The sequence below is a fragment of the Cupressus sempervirens genome, chromosome 7, assembly GCF_028749045.1.
Source record: "Cupressus sempervirens isolate cs-2001-9-10 chromosome 7, ASM2874904v1, whole genome shotgun sequence".
In the NCBI taxonomy this organism is placed as follows: Eukaryota; Viridiplantae; Streptophyta; class Pinopsida; order Cupressales; family Cupressaceae; genus Cupressus; species Cupressus sempervirens.
In genome coordinates this window covers 397015918-397033472 of record NC_143124.1, presented here as the reverse complement: position 1 = coordinate 397033472, position 17555 = coordinate 397015918, and the positions used below count along the sequence as shown (strand labels likewise).

At 34.8% G+C, this 17555-nt stretch overlaps 1 protein-coding gene across 4 annotated transcripts in view; it reads left to right on the top strand.

Annotated features, from left to right (window-relative positions):
* The window catches only part of ILA (putative protein kinase regulator ILITHYIA), a 265229-nt gene that overhangs the window by 51230 nt on the left and 196444 nt on the right, over nt 1-17555 (top strand). For all 4 annotated transcript variants that reach the window (XM_089791540.1, XM_089791536.1, XM_089791539.1 and 1 more), the window contains exons 14-16: nt 11448-11525; nt 12375-12494; nt 12619-12678. In XM_089791540.1, the coding sequence (XP_089647666.1) occupies nt 11448-11525; nt 12375-12494; nt 12619-12678 (258 nt within the window). The remainder of the gene's footprint in view (nt 1-11447; nt 11526-12374; nt 12495-12618; nt 12679-17555) is intronic.

Here is a 17555-nt window from a genome sequence, read left to right as displayed (position 1 = left end):
GGAAAACATAGATATACTTCTTAAAATGTAAAGAAACAAAAGAAGTCCTTAAGAGATTTAAAGAATTCAAAACCTTAACTGAAAACTTATTAGGACACATAATTAAAACTCTTAGGACTAATAATGGAGGGGAATATTTTTCAGGCTTGTTTAAAGATTTTTGTAAAGAAGTAGGAATTAAGAGGGAGTATACTGTTCTTTCTAACCCACAGCAAAACGGGGTAGCATAAAGGAAGAGTAGAACAATTATAGAAGCAACAAGCGCTAAGATATTTGATCAAAATTTAGAATATTATCTTTGGGCAAAAGCCTCTTGTACTGCTGTCTATATTCAAAACAAAAGTCCTCACTCCCACCTTAGAGATAAAACTCCTGAAGAAGTCTTTTCTAAAGTTAAACCTAATATAAGCCCTCTTAGGATATTTGAGTGCCCAGTATACATTCATGTTCCAAAAGAAAAGAGAATTAAGTTAGAACGCTCCGGGAGGAAAGGTATTTTTATCGGATATAGTGAAACATCTAAAGCATATAGAATATTCATCCCTAGTCAGGAAAACATTGAACTTAGTAGGGATGTAATATTTGAAGAAGATTTAGCATTCAAAAGAGCACTTAGTTCTGAAGATTCCACAGAGTTAGCTAGTTCTGAAGAAAATCATAAATTTGAGTTTCAGAGGGATACCATTGAAGAAATTGAAGATGAAATTCAAAATTTTTAATCTTGAAGAAACTCAAAATCCTAAGAAAAGACCACTTTGGGCTATTAAGATTGTAGAAGAAGCATAAGACTTCGTTGCACCATCTGGAACCTTCAGAGAGAGCAAAAGACCCAAAAGATTTTCTAGTTATGCAGCAAACATGAGTGATTTAGCTAAATTAGAACCAACCAATGTTTCAAATGCTATTAAACATACAACTTGGAAAGATGCTATGATAGAAGAATACCAATCCATTATTAAGAATGATGTTTGGGAAATTGTTCCAAGGCCCAAAGGAAAATCTTTTGTTTCTTCTAAGTGGATATTCAAAATCAAGCATGTTGTTGATGGTAGCATTGAACAATATAAAGCCAGATTCATAGCTAGTGGATTCTCTCAGAAAGAGGGAATTGATTATGAAGAAACCCTCGCTCCAGTTGCCAGATACATCTCTGTAAGGGTAGTCCTAGCTATTGCAGCATCGAAGGGATGGAAAGTAAATCAAATGGATGTGAAAGCAACATTTCTGAATGGAAAGATTACAGAAGAGGTATATTTGGAACAACCTGAAGGATTTGAAACTCATAACCCTGAAGTCTTTGTTTACAGGCTCAAGATAGCTCTCTATGGGCCTAAACAGGCTCCAAGGGCATGGTTGAAATAATTGACAAGTATCTCTCTAGTTTAGGATTCTCTAAGAATGAAGCTGATCCAAATCTCTATTATAAAAAGGATAAAGATGATATGATAATTTTGATACTATATGTTGATGATTTACTAATAATAGGTGATGATCATCTTATAGATCAATGCAAGAAAGATCTAATCAGAAAATTTGAAATGAAAGATTTAGGACTCCTTCATGACTTCCTAGGACTGAAAATATGGCAGAATTCTGACAGCATCATACTTAATCAAGGAAAGTATACATTAGACATCTTGAAGAGATTTAAAAAGTGGAACTGCAAACCTATGTCGTCTGTAATGGAGACTAATCTACACAAACTTAAGGAAGAAACTACAGAATCACCCTCCATAGATTCTACTCTTTACAGATAGATGATTGGGTCTCTTATGTACTTGGTAAATACTAGACCTAATAATTGCTATGCTATTAATGCCTTAAGTTTGTTTATGTGTGAGCCAAAGGAGATTCACCTCGTTGCAGTTAAACACATTATGAGATACTTACAAGGCACTCTTAACTTTGGACTCAAGTATGAGAAAGTTGACTTGGACTTACATGTGTACACAAACTTAGACTAGGCTGGAAGTGTTACTGATAGGAAAAGCACTTCAGGATGCTGTTTTAGTTTAGGCTCAACAATGATATCTTGGATATGCAGAAAACAGGCATCAGTAGCACAGAGTTCCACAAAAGCTGAACACATTGACGCAGCAATGGCCTCTCGGGAAGCAGTTTGGCTTAGAAAGTTACTCGTGGGATTATTTGGTCAACCCATGAATCCTTCTATTATTCATTGTGATAATCATAGTTCCATCAAGCTTTCTGGGAATCCAGTTTTTCTTGATAGGTCCAAGCATATTGAAATTCCTTACCATTATGTAATAGATATGGTAGACATGAATACTGTAAAATTAGAATACATTTGCACTGCAGATAAGACAACAAATATTCTTACCAAACCTCTCTCTCGAGTGAAGATAGATCACTTCCAGAAAAGACTTGGTATGGTTGAATTATAATACATTTGTATTCTTTAAATTATTAATAAAATAATTTTTGTCAGGCTATAGATTGTTATGGGCTTCACCATTTGTATTCATTATCTAAGAGGTGACGATCTCTGAGACAACGAACACTTGTATAAAAGACATTATGAGAGATGACAATCTCTTAGATAATGTGCTGAACAATAGAGAACTATTGTTAGATCTATATGAGCTCAAGATCATATTGTTATGTAGACATTTCTATGTCTATGAGTTGCAACATGGATAAATGAAGAATTTAATCATTCTCCAGATTTTATCCTATGTTCTGGCAGATCTTAACTCAGAATCATGTTGTGATATAGGACTACCAGTACCTATGAGTCACAACTTGGATAAATGAAGAATTTAATCATTCTCCGGATTTTATCTTGTATGTTGCATTCCATGCAATACTGTTATCACTAGTATAAGTGATAAGTCATATCACATGTATAGTAATATGACATAGTATCATGTGTTCAATGATACCACATGCTTAGAAGATTCAGATAGATATAGAGTATCAATCCATGCTTATTCATCTCAATTGATGTCGCTAGATATGCTATCTCAAGGTATGATTATCAAGTTAATAGGGGGTGTTAATTCCGTAACTTTGATATATCATATTGGTCTGATTACAAATCGTATGGATCTGTTCTTGCATGAAATGGAGGCCTATATAATTGTAATTATCCTAGTGGTGATCGGCGTCTCCTAGGGGCATTATTGTTAAAGATTAATCTTTATAATTTTAGTTAGTTTGTTCACTAACTAAAGTCCTCCCCAATAGCTGCTGATTTCAGGGAATCAATTAGAGGCCGACCTAGTGAGGGACATGTCCCTTCTAGGGACATGCCCCTTGGTTGCCATATATATGTAGGTTATTATTGTGAATAAAGGACACGCGAATATTTATGTAGGTTATTATTGCAGAGATAAAACATTTTCAGAATAGTATTTATACTATTGGTAACGCTTCATACAAGTCTGAATTATAAAGATCATCTTCAGCAAGCACTATAAAGGTGTTATCTCAGTCTGATTTATAGTAGAATTTGCAGAAACTTTACAGCTATGCCCAAGAAAATAATTTGACATTGACTTGTTATTTTTACTTCATACTTGGGGCTTCTTCACGATGTCTTGGTGATGTTTTAATCTCTTTTGTCTTGCCACATTTTCACATTCAGATTGCCAGTTTTTCATCTTGGTTCTAAAACTATAGAATGTTGTTTGACTCTGGTTGTTGGTATCTCTTACTTAGGCATGTTTTATTATTGGGCTTGTCATTCTTTATGCATGCTAGTTAGAATTTTCACTTGATGTTGCTGCCACTTTTGAGTCTTTCCTTCCAATTTAGATTGAGGCTAAATGTTTGATTGTTTTTCCATGTCTTGGATCCCGTTGTAATTGGAAGTCACTATGTGAAGTATCCCAGTTGGATATTCTCCCTAAAGTTGCTCACAAATAATTTTCAGAAGACAACATACATCTTTTGCAAGTTAAGCCAGCAGAATAAACCAGCAATGAACCAAAATACTCATAAAAATACTCAGTTTTAATACAATTTCAGAATTGTTATTGTATTACAAATCAACAATACAACAATGTGCATAATATCTAATCTTGATAAGTAAGCATAGCTGAAAATGAAGTCCTCATTCCACTTTTAAGGAACCAACATGTGACTCTTGAGCTTCCTTCTCCTTTCATCATTTTTTCTTCTTTGTCATCTTTCAAACCCTTCTATAATATTAAATTGACCATTTAATAAATCTGCTTCAAGCTCTCATAAGCCAGAATTTAATATTTTATGAATTTAACTGTAGAATTTTTAATGTCCCAAAAGGGGCACATTACAGTCCTCCCTTCTTGAGATTGCTTGCTCTCAAGCAATCATGGGTCCATAAAGAAAAACAAGGGTCCCATATCCAGCCGCTAGCATCTCTGTGGCCCATATTGGTAACTCCGAAGTTGTGACTTGCCATGCTGTCGTACCCAGAATAAAAATGCAACAAATCTATCACAATTATTCCTTGATCCCAATTTTTGAAACTCCGTTGCATTTGTAGGTTGCGTGACTCTGATCATAAATCTCAAACTGAGTAATCTCACAACAAAATCTTCAAAATGCAAAGCACACATCTTGTTAACACCTGGATCCCAAACCAATTTTCTAGCACGATCCTAGGTGTAGAAATAGATGATCGGTGAATATCCAATGTCTTGCATTAGCCAGCTGAATAAATAGATGCAAAACACACTGTCCATTTGCAAGGAGACCAACTCATCATGCCTCGGGATGTCGCTGCCATAACTTGGATCAGCATTCAGAATGTCAACAATGTCACCACTAAACCACTGCACTGGAAAGGCAAGCATCTCATATGGACTATATCGCAACATGTGTGGTCATTACTGTTCTACATGCAATTCACTAACCCCTGGAGACCAAGTGAAATTTGAAAATGTACTAATAGTTCAAACAGGGCAGCCATTGATAACTGGATTATGGCAAAAAGATAATTTCACCAATCAATAAGTAGGCAGCTGCCTTATCATAAGAACTTGGTGGCAAAATAATAGGTGAGCTGTAGGAACCTTCATCTCCTGGATCACGATCAATACCATCAGCCACATCATTATCTTATTTACTGAAAAGAATCATCTTCAAGTGAAATCTCTGAATTATTTTTACTTGGTTCATCTCTATCCATTTGACAATGTGAAGATGCACAAATGCTGTCTTAAAAATTAGAGTTCTCATTGTTTACTTCTTGCTGGTCCTTATAGTCTTCTTGAGTATAACAAACCTCATATTGGTAGGGTGAAGTATATATATTGTGCTCTCCTTCATTCTTTCTAAGGGTGTGAATACCTTGTATTATTTGTGTGATCTCCTTAGCCTTGGGTTCTTGATCATTACCTTGGCAAGTGGCTATCTTTGAAATCTGATTTTCAGCCTGATGTAATGAGTATTTTGTCATACTTAGTTGGAGAATTTATCTCTCTCTTTTTCTTCACCATGTTTGATAGCCATATCGTTGTCTTTGAACGATTTCGAATAGTCTGATTTCATTTTTTCTGATGCCCTCTTAAGAGTGTAAAAGTATGTACTATTGATTCCATTCGTTATTCCCTTCTCCCTTTTCTCAAATTGAACTTCCCGCAATGCCTCTTTTAAGCTTTTATGAGTGTTATCAAACTGTACTAAGGATGCAATCATCATATCATCTGATACTTTCAGCTTATCCTCCAAATTATACGCTCCAAAATCATCAACTTGAAATGTAATTTCTGATTGGTTTTTCAAGACAGCTCCTATAGTAACGTTGTCTTGTTATAGTTCATTTATACTAGATTCATTTTCAATTTCAGCTGCACCATTTTCATAATTTTCCACTATCTCAATATACATGGCCTTATCATTTATCATGTCATCAAGTTCAAATGATTCACCATCATGGGAGGTTTCATTTTCTTCCTTGTGAACATTAAATCATTTGTCAATGACAACCTCCAAATCACCAAATAAGATGCTAGTGTAATCCTTACCATTGTCAATAGCCAGTTCCGTCACCATGCAAGCTTGAGCATCACTATGTTGAAGTTCAACCAAAGAGTCTTCAACTCCTTGAACACTAACCGGCACTTCTGAAGCTGATTCTTCTTTCTCCTTCTCACAAATGTGGTCAAGAGACTAGGTATGCTGGCATTTGAAACAGAGCTACTTCTTTCTCATTTTGTTTTTGCTCAATGTTGGAGATTTTGAGACCTGTTTTCCTATCGCTTTTAATTCTTCTTTAGCTGTTGTTGTTTGCGCTTCTCAATTTTTTGGTCAGATCATTTGAGCACCTTGTTGACCAGCTTATAAGCACTTTGTGAAGCTTTTTGTTCTCTATTTGAAATTTCTAACAACATTTGTGGAAGTGGTTGGAAATGGGCATCACTCTCATTAATTGTCATTACCATAATACTTTCCATGGCTGCAATAACATCTGCATTGTGTTCCTTGATTGCGCCTCATAGATTTTGAAACATGGTATGTATTAAATCATGCAATCCCAAGTCAACTAGTAGATTATACAATCTGATTTCTGCAAATCTTGTGAGTATGGCAGCCCTTCTTGGACAATGACAACTGCTGGTGTCCCCAAGATTTTGAAAGCTATCAACCATTAAGTACCTCCTTCACTATAACTTTTTTCGCAAGGTTCTTGAGGTGCTAAAATCCTTGTAACCTCCATCAAACAAGAAGTAACCAACAAACCTATCTCGTTTGAATGCTTCAGCCGTTTTTGTTGATTCAATGCACTCAGTATAGGAACAAGAGCGATCTGCAATAATTTAGAGGGTGATTGCTCAACCATGCTTAAGCATCCCTCCAATTTAATCAAAGTGATGAGAGTATGTTCACTTGCTTGCAAATCCAACTCCAACTTGCTCCCCATTTCATAAAGTACTTTGGCCAGACTGTTATCTAATGCCATTTTGAAATTTGCTAATTTGTTGCAACTAACAAGAGGCTCACCTATTTAATATTGGTAGAATGAGCAACACTGTCATAACTTCAACATTGAACTATTGATCAATGTAACTGTATCAAATGCTTCAGTACCAATCCTGATAATAAATAGATTTATCCCCCTAAGAGAGCCTTAATCAGAATTATGACTCCAACATTGTACAGGACTCAAGAATAAGCTCTAGAGCCCAGCTGCGGTGCGCATTTTGCTTTTTGACTGGAGTTATGCCCTGTGTTTAGGATTTTCTCAAATGAAATTTGGGTTGTAATAAACTGATAGCCCCAAATGGGTGACTTTAATTTTTGAAATTATTTCTTACTATTGCTGCAATTTCCCATGATACTTTGAACAAGGCCTGATCTGTCGTCCCAAGAGAAAACTTTACACTATTAATGGCATGCAAACATTGCATCAATTTTTTCCCATTTAAATGTTAAATCCAACTTCACAGATAATGCAAATGCAGTCATCACAATAAATTGGGCCCGCAAATATATTTTTATGGCAAACAAATTATTGGCTCTCAGCACTGAACAACAACTCCTGAAAATTTTTAAAATCTTTCAGATTGCCGAGGAAAAACAGTTTGAATTAATATTTGTATTCTTCAGTTTGGAACCAACTAGCTCCCTACGTGTTGCACCGAGCCTGGTCAATGTTTCCAGTCTCAAAAACATTGGTAGGATATAAGTTTTTTGAGTAACCTACACCCAACAGAGTTACAAAAGTTTTCCTTTGAGTATAAAATATATTAACGAAGGTCGTTAATAATCTGAATACACTCCTGCGAATAATCTGAATAATCTCACTAATTAAATGCTTATTAAAGCATGCCCTACATTCAGGCCGTCAGTTCACTAAAGCCCACTGGAATATACTTTTAACTCCTTTAAATCTTCTCCTGTGTGAAGTCTAGTCGGATCACTATACGATGATTGTATTATTCGACTTTTTCAGTCATAAATTGGGCCTGTGGATGGTTCTTTTGCAGAAATAATTTTATATAAATTATTTCATCCGCATTTGTCGTAGACTCCAACAATTATTATTTCACCTTGAAATGTCCTCACCAAACTGCAACTGTTAACTGGAATCTGCTCCTTCAGAAATGACAGGATTCTGTCAAACTCCCTTCTTGGCATGCCACTACAGAACTTGCATCTCTTGGCATTACATGGAAGCGATTTTAATCAGCTTGAACTGGACTACAATAACGGTCACCTTCCGATTGGTAGAGTAAATATTTGATATCATTTACCCACTCCAGGAAACTTAAGCTCTGACCAAATATCAATTTATTTGTTATATCCAAAACCTTTCCCTTTCTGTGCAACTATAATATTTTAGTGCCTGATTTATATATTTCCCGCAATAGAATGTTGGTCCCTTGTATCTCAACAACCTGTTAAAGACAACGACTTCTTTGCAACTGTGACGGTAACAACCTCTATGAATTAATGGCTTTTCTGTTACTTTTCATGACCTTGTTGTATTCGGGCCTTTAATGGTAGCTCATGAAAATTTCATTCATGACACCATAATAAGAATTGCCAACAACACAATTGTTTTCTTCGATAAACTCTTTCGAGTGTTACCTCCCAAATGTAGTCGGATACCTCTTAGTTTGGATCCAAACTCATACACAACAACAAAAATAACGCCAAGATTATCTTGAACTTTGTTGTTTTACAATTACAACAAATCAACCCTTCAATATCCACCGAATGCCGAACTTGATGAATTTGTAGTTTGCACACACTGCATGCAACTTTCACAGTTACCATGTTAACTGATACTTCGTCTTGGAGAAAATTCTCTTGTAATTTCCTTGTTTCTCACTGCAATTTTAGAGGCAGATAATGATTGCCATAGTCTCAAACATAACTCACAGAAATCGCACGGTAGAAGAAATGTGATAGGATAAGGCTTTGTGTTACAATTTTGCAATCATGATCAGGTTGGAGAGATGGAAGGAAAACTGTTATTCCTAAGTTATTCCGACCAGCGGTATCTTGCGCTTTACCTTTGGGAGACTTCCTAGCTTTGTGATCTCTTGTTGGACATTAATATCATTATCTCATATCTTATCTCCTAGAATTGGCTACCAACCACAAGAGAACAAGTGTCTATATCTGCCCAGAGAATTAAAACTTGGTAGACGTTACAACTGGGTTGGACTCATTCATCTCCAAACAATTGTACACAACTACAGAGAACTATCATTTTGTCTGGCAACACTACTATTTGAAATTTTCTGAATCTTTTATGATGATTGCTGGCCCGGACTTTGTAAGAAAATCCCATGTAGCTTGTCCCACTGTGTTGTTTTTGAGTTTTGAAATGGTTTTGAACATTGTCCAGTAAGTTGCGTCCGTTATCGGTTCACAGGTAGTTCAAAACATCTCGTGTTTTAGTAATCCGTTCAGTCTCATCTCCTCTCATCTCCTCAACTAAACATCATCGATGTTGTTCCAGTCATTGTGAGAACCTGGCTTGCATTTCTTAAATTTTTGATATCAATCCAAATCAAGTCCCAACTCCTCAACTACTCTTAAGCAAGTTATCCGCAGAGAGGAAAGAATGCCTCGCTATGGTGAAAAGAATAATTTATCTAGACACTGTGCTCTCCTAAAAAGGAAATCTCTAATACTTTATAACCCTTACTCACAATGCCATTGTTTGCAATGAATCTACTTTGGAGAATCCTGACCATGAACATGTGCTTGTTTATGGTGCTATGCATTACAATGAGTATTTTCCATAAACCAAACGTATTTCGCATGCCCTTTAAATGTGTTAATCTGGAGTTTAATCACACCTCCACAGTTATGTTCCAAGACACTCAGCAAAAGTATAGGCATTTTAAATCCATGACACTACAGAGATTTTCAGATTTTCTAACACACGAACACATTCAATCTCCAGAGTAGTTTGAAATATTTGAGATTGCTTGTAAATTTTCTCAGCAAATTCTTCAGCTACTTTGTGAAACAGAAAATATATAACATTTTTCTAATTCACAATCTTAAATAATATCATTCCTATATTCCTTCAGTTATTTTGCTTCAGAAACAAAAACCCCACAACTTTGAAATATATGAATTAGTTCTTGTGATTAATATCTACAACAGAGGTAAAAATTGTTCTGAATACATGGTATAAATTTTCATGGAAGATGAACAAATTCCAATAAATCTTTCCTTTACGTATATTTCCAATTGAAACCTCTGACTATGTCCAATAGGATGGCAGGGTCAATGCTCTGATACCACTGAAATATCTGAGTTGGATATTCTCCCCAAATTCACTAATAAATACTTTTCAGAAATCAACATACATCTTTTGCAAATTAAGCTAGCAGAATAAACTAGCAATGAACCATAATGCTCATAAAAATACTCAGTTTCAATACAACTCCATAATTGTTTTTGTATTATAAATCAGCTATACAACAAAATATGTATAAAATCCAATCTTAAAAACAGTATTACGGTCAGATTGGAAATACCCCCACCAAAAAAAACCTGCATGTGCAATGGGAGCTCCGTGTTGAACCCATCACAAGGCTGAGCCAGGTTTGTGTCCAATTCACAAGAAGAGCCTAAAGGTTTTCGTCCTTAGAATCATGAAATTGAAAGCCAAGCTTCCGCTTCCTTTAAGAGAAAACTAAATACTCCAAAGCTAAGCATAGTTGAAAATGAAGTCCTCATCCCTCTTTAAAGGACCCAAAATGTGACTCTTGAGCTTCATTCTTCTCCTTTCATCCTTTTCCCTTTTTTGTCACCTTTTAAACCCCTTTATAATATTAAATTGACCAATTCAATAAATCTGCTTTAAGCTCTCATAAGCCAACATTTAATATTTTATGAATTTAACTTTAGAATTCCTGTCCCAAAAAGGGGACACCACACAGCGGCATGCCTTTTCACTTAAACTTTATCTCTTATCTTCATGTTCCTTGTATATAGTTGAAAATGTATCTGCATCTTGCAAAATTTTGTAGTAAACAAGACCTCAACACAATATAAGAGGTAGAGAGAGAGAGACCACAATTATCTTGGTATTGATACTTAACTGAGAATTATGTGACAAGGAATTGATGGAAAGAAGCTATAGGAAAGTGACACGTTTGATTTTGAACACCTGTTGACTGGTTCAGATACGACCTATGAGATTTGTGTATTCTACTATTATATCTATGCATTTTGAAAATTCATTTTCTGAAGAATAGGAATTTCTTATTGTAAAACGCTTTCTATCAGTTCTTTCATTACAGCATCATTAAATTGAATTGATGTGTGTCTATTTTCAATATTTTAACATGTAAAATGAAAATAAAATCAATGCACTTGAATATTTTCCAAATAATGTGGGAATGTGGGGTTTTATCCTGTTAAAATTACAGTGAAACTCACACATATTTAGGCCGTTCAGGAATGCATGACATATTCATTAAGGATTACATTTTATACCTCTGAAACTCTTGTATTTATTTCCTGTGCAGGTACTGGTTAAAAGTATCAGAAAACAGGGTCTGGATGTTTCACACACACTGGCATCTGATCCGAGAGTTATTTGTGAGGTACACAGAAGTGTCATGACAAAAAACCAATGATTGTGAATTTTTGGATAGTTATAGTCAGTTTGCATTTCCAAGTAATTGCAAATCAAAGGGTCGATTTTACTTCATCAGAAGTCTCTTGTTATTTGTCATTGTTTGAACTTGGAACTGTATTTTGTGAAGTGTTATCTGTGATCATCAAGAGTAATGAATTTTTGTAAGTATGGGTGCTTGATTTGTGTTTAGTTTGAATACTGCAAAAAGATCATATTCAACATTTTTCATGTCAAATAAATGTGCATGCATGGAAGTTTGGCTTTGTGAGAAAAAAGTATAAAAATGCTGTGGTAGTAATCATTTTAGACAACTTTTTTGTCAAATGCATATTTATGAAGTTCAGATTTGTCAGAAATGTACAAAGGCTGTGATGGTGAGTTCGCAGAAACAGTTTCTTGCACAACATCATGTCCCTTATTCTATGGATATCTGGTGTCTGGAGAATATCATGCTCCGTTAACATTACTAATGTAACATAACTGTCAAAGCAAATTGGTTAGAACATCAGAGGATATTTTTATCTGAAGTGACATGTTTATGCTAGAAATACCTTTGGGACAGATGACTTGTGTACTTGAATCAATTGGCAAGTCTGTCAAGTGAAGGCCAAGTGTTCTTACTGAAATAGTTTATCTTATAGGGCTCAACCTTTTATACTACCCAATATAAAATTGCAAGTGTTTTTTTATGCATTTGGTTTGATTTTTATGAGTGGCCTGAAACATATTAGGTACTTGTTGACTGATTTCAGATTAGAAATTATATATTTTTCATTTTTCTGATATATTTCTTTGTTCTGTACATTGATTGCAGATATTATTAGGACCAAGGGGTTTGATGAATTCGGGATGCAGGGAATCTCAGGCTGCTATTGCTGCTCTATCAACGGCAATGCAAATCATACCTAACGAAATCTATGCTGAATTTATAAAGGTACCTGAAATCTTTTCTGTTGTATCATTCAACTGATGTTTTGATACGTTCTTTGCTTGGCTGGTACAACTTAAATCTGTTAAGTTTAAAATTGAGTTGAAGATTTCTTTGGTACATATGCCAGAGACTAGAAGAGCTAAGTGAACGAGGCTTGCACGATGGACTTACAGAAAATGATATAAAGGTAAAATAAGTATTACATGGCTAATGAAATGAAAGGTTAAACTTGAAACAAATTCTTTATGCATTATTTATCTGCTATTCTTCCTTTTTTATGTGTTTTTTATTCATGGTAATCTTTTGAACAGAGATTCTACAATGTTAGCCATAGTTTATTGAGATCACATGATATTGTGATCAAGGTGAACAGCAATGTCAAAATTTCCATCACGCAGATTTATATCACCAAACAAAATGTTTTAATGAATACTATTGTTTAATGAGTGTTACGGGTGTTAAGTGGGCATTAAAGTCAGTTAAAACACAAGTTTTGCAGCATAGGAAAGTAGTATGGTGTTTTCATCTGGGAAATGATTCAACATGCTTAGTGACAATATACGTGAAGGGACATTTAAATCAGTAGTCTATTGCTCCACTTAATGTGAAATTGATAATGTGAACAGTAAATCAATGCCCACCTTAAAAAAATGTAAGAGTTCAGGATCTTGCTGCCTGCTCTGTTGGATGTTGGGAAACCTGCTGTGACCAAAGTGTTACTGAAAAGTTTCACAAGTTGCGTTACTGAAAAGAACTTTTGATGAGATTTAAATTCTTCAACAGAGTGATCAAAGTGGGCTGATCTTTGTGGGGTTTAACCATGTGGAAATCTCCGTGGTCGCATCCTTCCACTTAACTATGTATTCCAAATATTCTATGCAATGTCAACTTGATTTTTCCTGATTACAAAGAATCTAGTCATTAAACTCATACAGATCTGCTATTTTAAAAAATGGAGAAATATCCTTTGCCCACATAGTTCAATTTCATTTATATTGTTAGTTTTTCCAAAAAATTTATATGGCCTGAATCTCTCCTGTTTCAATTTATTAAATGCATCCCCTAGAATTCTCTCTTCACTCTAGATAAGACGTTGGTATGTCTCAAATTTGACTTTTACTTTCTTCTCTTGAGATCTCTATGTTTTTTGTTGGTCTGATTTCTCTGCTCCAACTTGTTCTCCACTCGATGTCTATCTTGCAACTACAAGAAATCTGCTACTTCAACACCCTATCTCCTTAAATTGGTGATGTCTTTTAAAATTTTAACAATTGAAGTACACTAATACACAATCTTGTCTAAAGGCATCAACACTTACAAAAACCTTAAAGTTGCAATTAATAATAAAACAAAAACAAAAATTTACAATATCTAAAGCTAAACTAGAAATTTGAAGTCACTTTGATGTTCTTATAAAACTCATTGTGAAGACATTATAAAAGGTTGTCTTTGCAGCTCTTTTCCATTTATCTCTTTCAAAAAGGAAAAATCCATCCACTGTTGGCTCTTTAATTGAGCTTCAAAGGTGTTAGCAAATAATAAATCCTTGTTGAGGTGAGTGTGTAATTCATTGCCTTTGTACACTTAACCATTCAAAGCAGCTAGAAAGTTGATTAGTGCGTAATTCATTGCTTTTGTCGACCCATTCAATAATATAATTCATCAGATCTTGCATTTTTTTTTTTTTTGTGCCCTTCTACAATTGACTTTGTATTTGGATTTTCTTTTTCAAGCAACAATCTACTTAGGTTATGTGGACTAGGTGCCCTTGATCTGTTCCTTGTAAAGATTAATGTTATGATTAAATTCTTCTATTGTGGCTTTGTTGTACTACAAAAAATAGCACAAAATTGCACAAAGTTGCCTTGTTTAATCATGCATCTTGTTCTTCCAATTTATATTTTAAAGTGAATGTTGTGAACTTGCCATGTTTTTATGAGAGAAAAATCACAATGACTGCATTTAGGTAGAGTCCAATGAAGTGGGAAGGCCAGTTTTTGTGGACCACAAGATGAGACATGTTGCCTTCATATTCAGTCCAGACAAAATTTTGAAAATATTTGTTCATACCAAGTGAAGTTGCCCGTGAGTTCATTTTCCCTATGTAATTGCCTCCAGTTTTCATGGTCTTCGGGTATCCAGCACCTTAAAACCTCATCTTTTTCGGTCTGTGGCAAGGGATAAAACGTCAACTTTTTTTCTTAAAAAAGGTGATTTTGTTTTCAAAATTCCATTGGTTTTATCGTTAAGTGTCTCCAGTTGTTCCTCAGCTCTGTCCTGCATTTTGAATTTTCAGAAATGGACTTTTGAGTCAGAAATAATCTGACCTTAATCATATGTCCCTTCTAATGTTTTTCTATTGGATTAATCAACCTAAAATCTTAAAAAAACTCCTTAAAATACATATTTTTAATCAATTCATTAACCTCACCTAGTTTTCAAAATTAAAATATAAAAAGAGAGGTTAACGGAGTTGTATAAAACACATGAATTAAAAAGATTGCTTAACCTTCTCGAGGTTTAGCAATCTTTCAAAATTATGTATTTTGGGAGGATACATTAACTTACTGAAATTAATCGCTACCTATCTAAAAAGCATTCAAAGGTACATGCAAACTTGTTTTGAAAATTTCTTGTATCTTGAAAGAACACATCTATGATATGGACAATCATCTGCACATGTAAATGACTGCTTCTCTCACGGAATGAAATGAATGCAGGATACACGTTAAAGTGAAAGGAGATTGTAAAGTAAAGAAACTTAAAAAGGTGCGCCATTAATGTTCAGTAAAGTTAACCCCCACCTTTGTTATTATCTTCTTGCCCGCAGTTTTCAATGATGAATTAGACAAGGCTCAGGAACTGCTTGACAAAATGCCTCAAAGTATTGTGGTCAAATGGACCTGGAAGGTGCAGGGAATTACACAATGGAGCTTGAAAAGGATTTAAGAAAATTTCAAGTAGATGGACTTTGCAGGTGTAAAGTTCTGTAATTCTTTGCTAATATCCTCATTATCTGTCAAAAAGTGGGAAACTTGCAACAAGTTATGAGTATTCATCCAAGACTGTCGGTGGAGAGTTTTGTCAGCCTTCATAGCTGGAAATGTTTTGAAAAAATTCATTCAAAATTATGGAATTGTAGGCGATGCACTCAAAGTTTTTTAAATGCATCAAAGAAATGTCATTAAAGGAAATTAGAAGATGGGACCATGTGCAGAATTTTCACTTGCTGAAAAGTCTTTGATCGGCTGGTGTGAAAGTTGAACTTCACAATCTTTATAGCATCTTCCTTTTGCATGCCGTTTTAAGTGTCTTTGGATTGATGGATAGTCGTACTTAACGAAATGAGGAAACTTAGCTAAGGCTTTTAACTGTTTGATGAAATGTCTATGCTAAAGAATATTTCAACTCACTGTAGTTGTGTGTTTTCTTGGAGTGGAAGGATCACATACGAATGAAGGCACAGTTGAATGTCACTGCCTATTATTAGAGGATGTGACATGTTCAATGAAATGCCACAAAAATATGTCAGTAATGTAATGACTGTTAGATATGTGCAAAAATTATGCATCGTGGTAGATTGATGGTGAAGTATAGGTACCAATCCAAATACAGTGTGCAACTGAGATTCCCAATACCTGTGGCTATAACAATTGACGTACGAATGCATGTGTTCATAAGTTTCAGAAACATTTTCACAAATGTCAAACCAGTGCATACAAACTCTTTGATGGAATGTTTCAGTAACCCTGTTATTCCTTGGAACATGATGACCATGGCATGAAAGATGATATGGTTCGAAGCTGGATTCCAAGATTACATGTAGAGATGTTGTGTATGTGGCTCTGCCCAATGTGTGCATAAAGTATAGAAACATAGCATTTGCATTGCAACAGAACATAATAGTTTAAATGTCGCTGATTGTAAATAGTAAGATTTGGAAAATGAAATAGAACATATGATTAGAGATATAGGTTTCCATCGAAACGACTATAACAGATAATAGACTTTGTCTACTGTCCTAGTTACTACAACATTAGATGACATGGATGAAAAATTGTGAAACCATAGACAAGGCACAAAGCTTGCTGTCTGTCTGCCGGAAGCACGATCACATGGATTGAAATAGTTACAGGACAAGCACAAAACAAATATGTTGGAAATCCCTTATTAATTGTCAAGCAAAAATAATTTGCAGGTGCAATGTTGGTCATGACAACTCAAACTGCATAAGGTGGTGTTATAAGACAGGTTATGGACGTTTGTCAAAGCATATTATAGAGAATTCTTTGCTAGATATTATGGTTAGAGAAGCTCTTTGAACATGAATACCAATGAAATGTGGAATAAAAAACAAAGCATGTGAGCCGTTCAACAACAACCTTAAGGAAATATGATTGCACAGAGTTTTTTCATGACAGTTGGAAATTATCTTGTAGACATTCATGCGGAATATGGAGTTATATGCGAAATGACTAAATTGTTCTGAAGAATGTTCAAAGTGACATCATAACGTTTACCAAAATTTACGTGTCCAATCTGGTTGCCACCATATAGATATGTTTAATTATTCACTATTTCCATTATAGAAGAAGATGCTCTCTTGATTCAACCCGAACAAAGGCTTGTTTTTACACACATCGTATGATTGCATTTTTATTTAACACTATTATATGATAGCCTTCATCAATAACTTACGATTGAGTCTTGAAGATCATGTTTGATTGTACAGATCAGCTCTTTGTGATGGTACAACCCAGTAAGCTTTTGTACATGGCAATTTATGCTGTTAAATGAAGAGCTAAAATGAACTTAAAATGTTCATGACATTTTAGAGCTGCCAAAGATTCAGATAATGTAGCTGCAGAAATGGAAAGATTAGGAAAATTGTTTGAAGCTAAGGGTAAGAATAAACTCCTAAAATAGATGTCTGAAGCAAATCACTCAGGGATGCAATTCATGGCCATTTGTCCATTGCCCTTCAATATTATACTTCAAATCAAATTATGACCTTGGTCAGCAAAACATAAAAATAAAAATAAAAATCGAGGTCATACATTCATG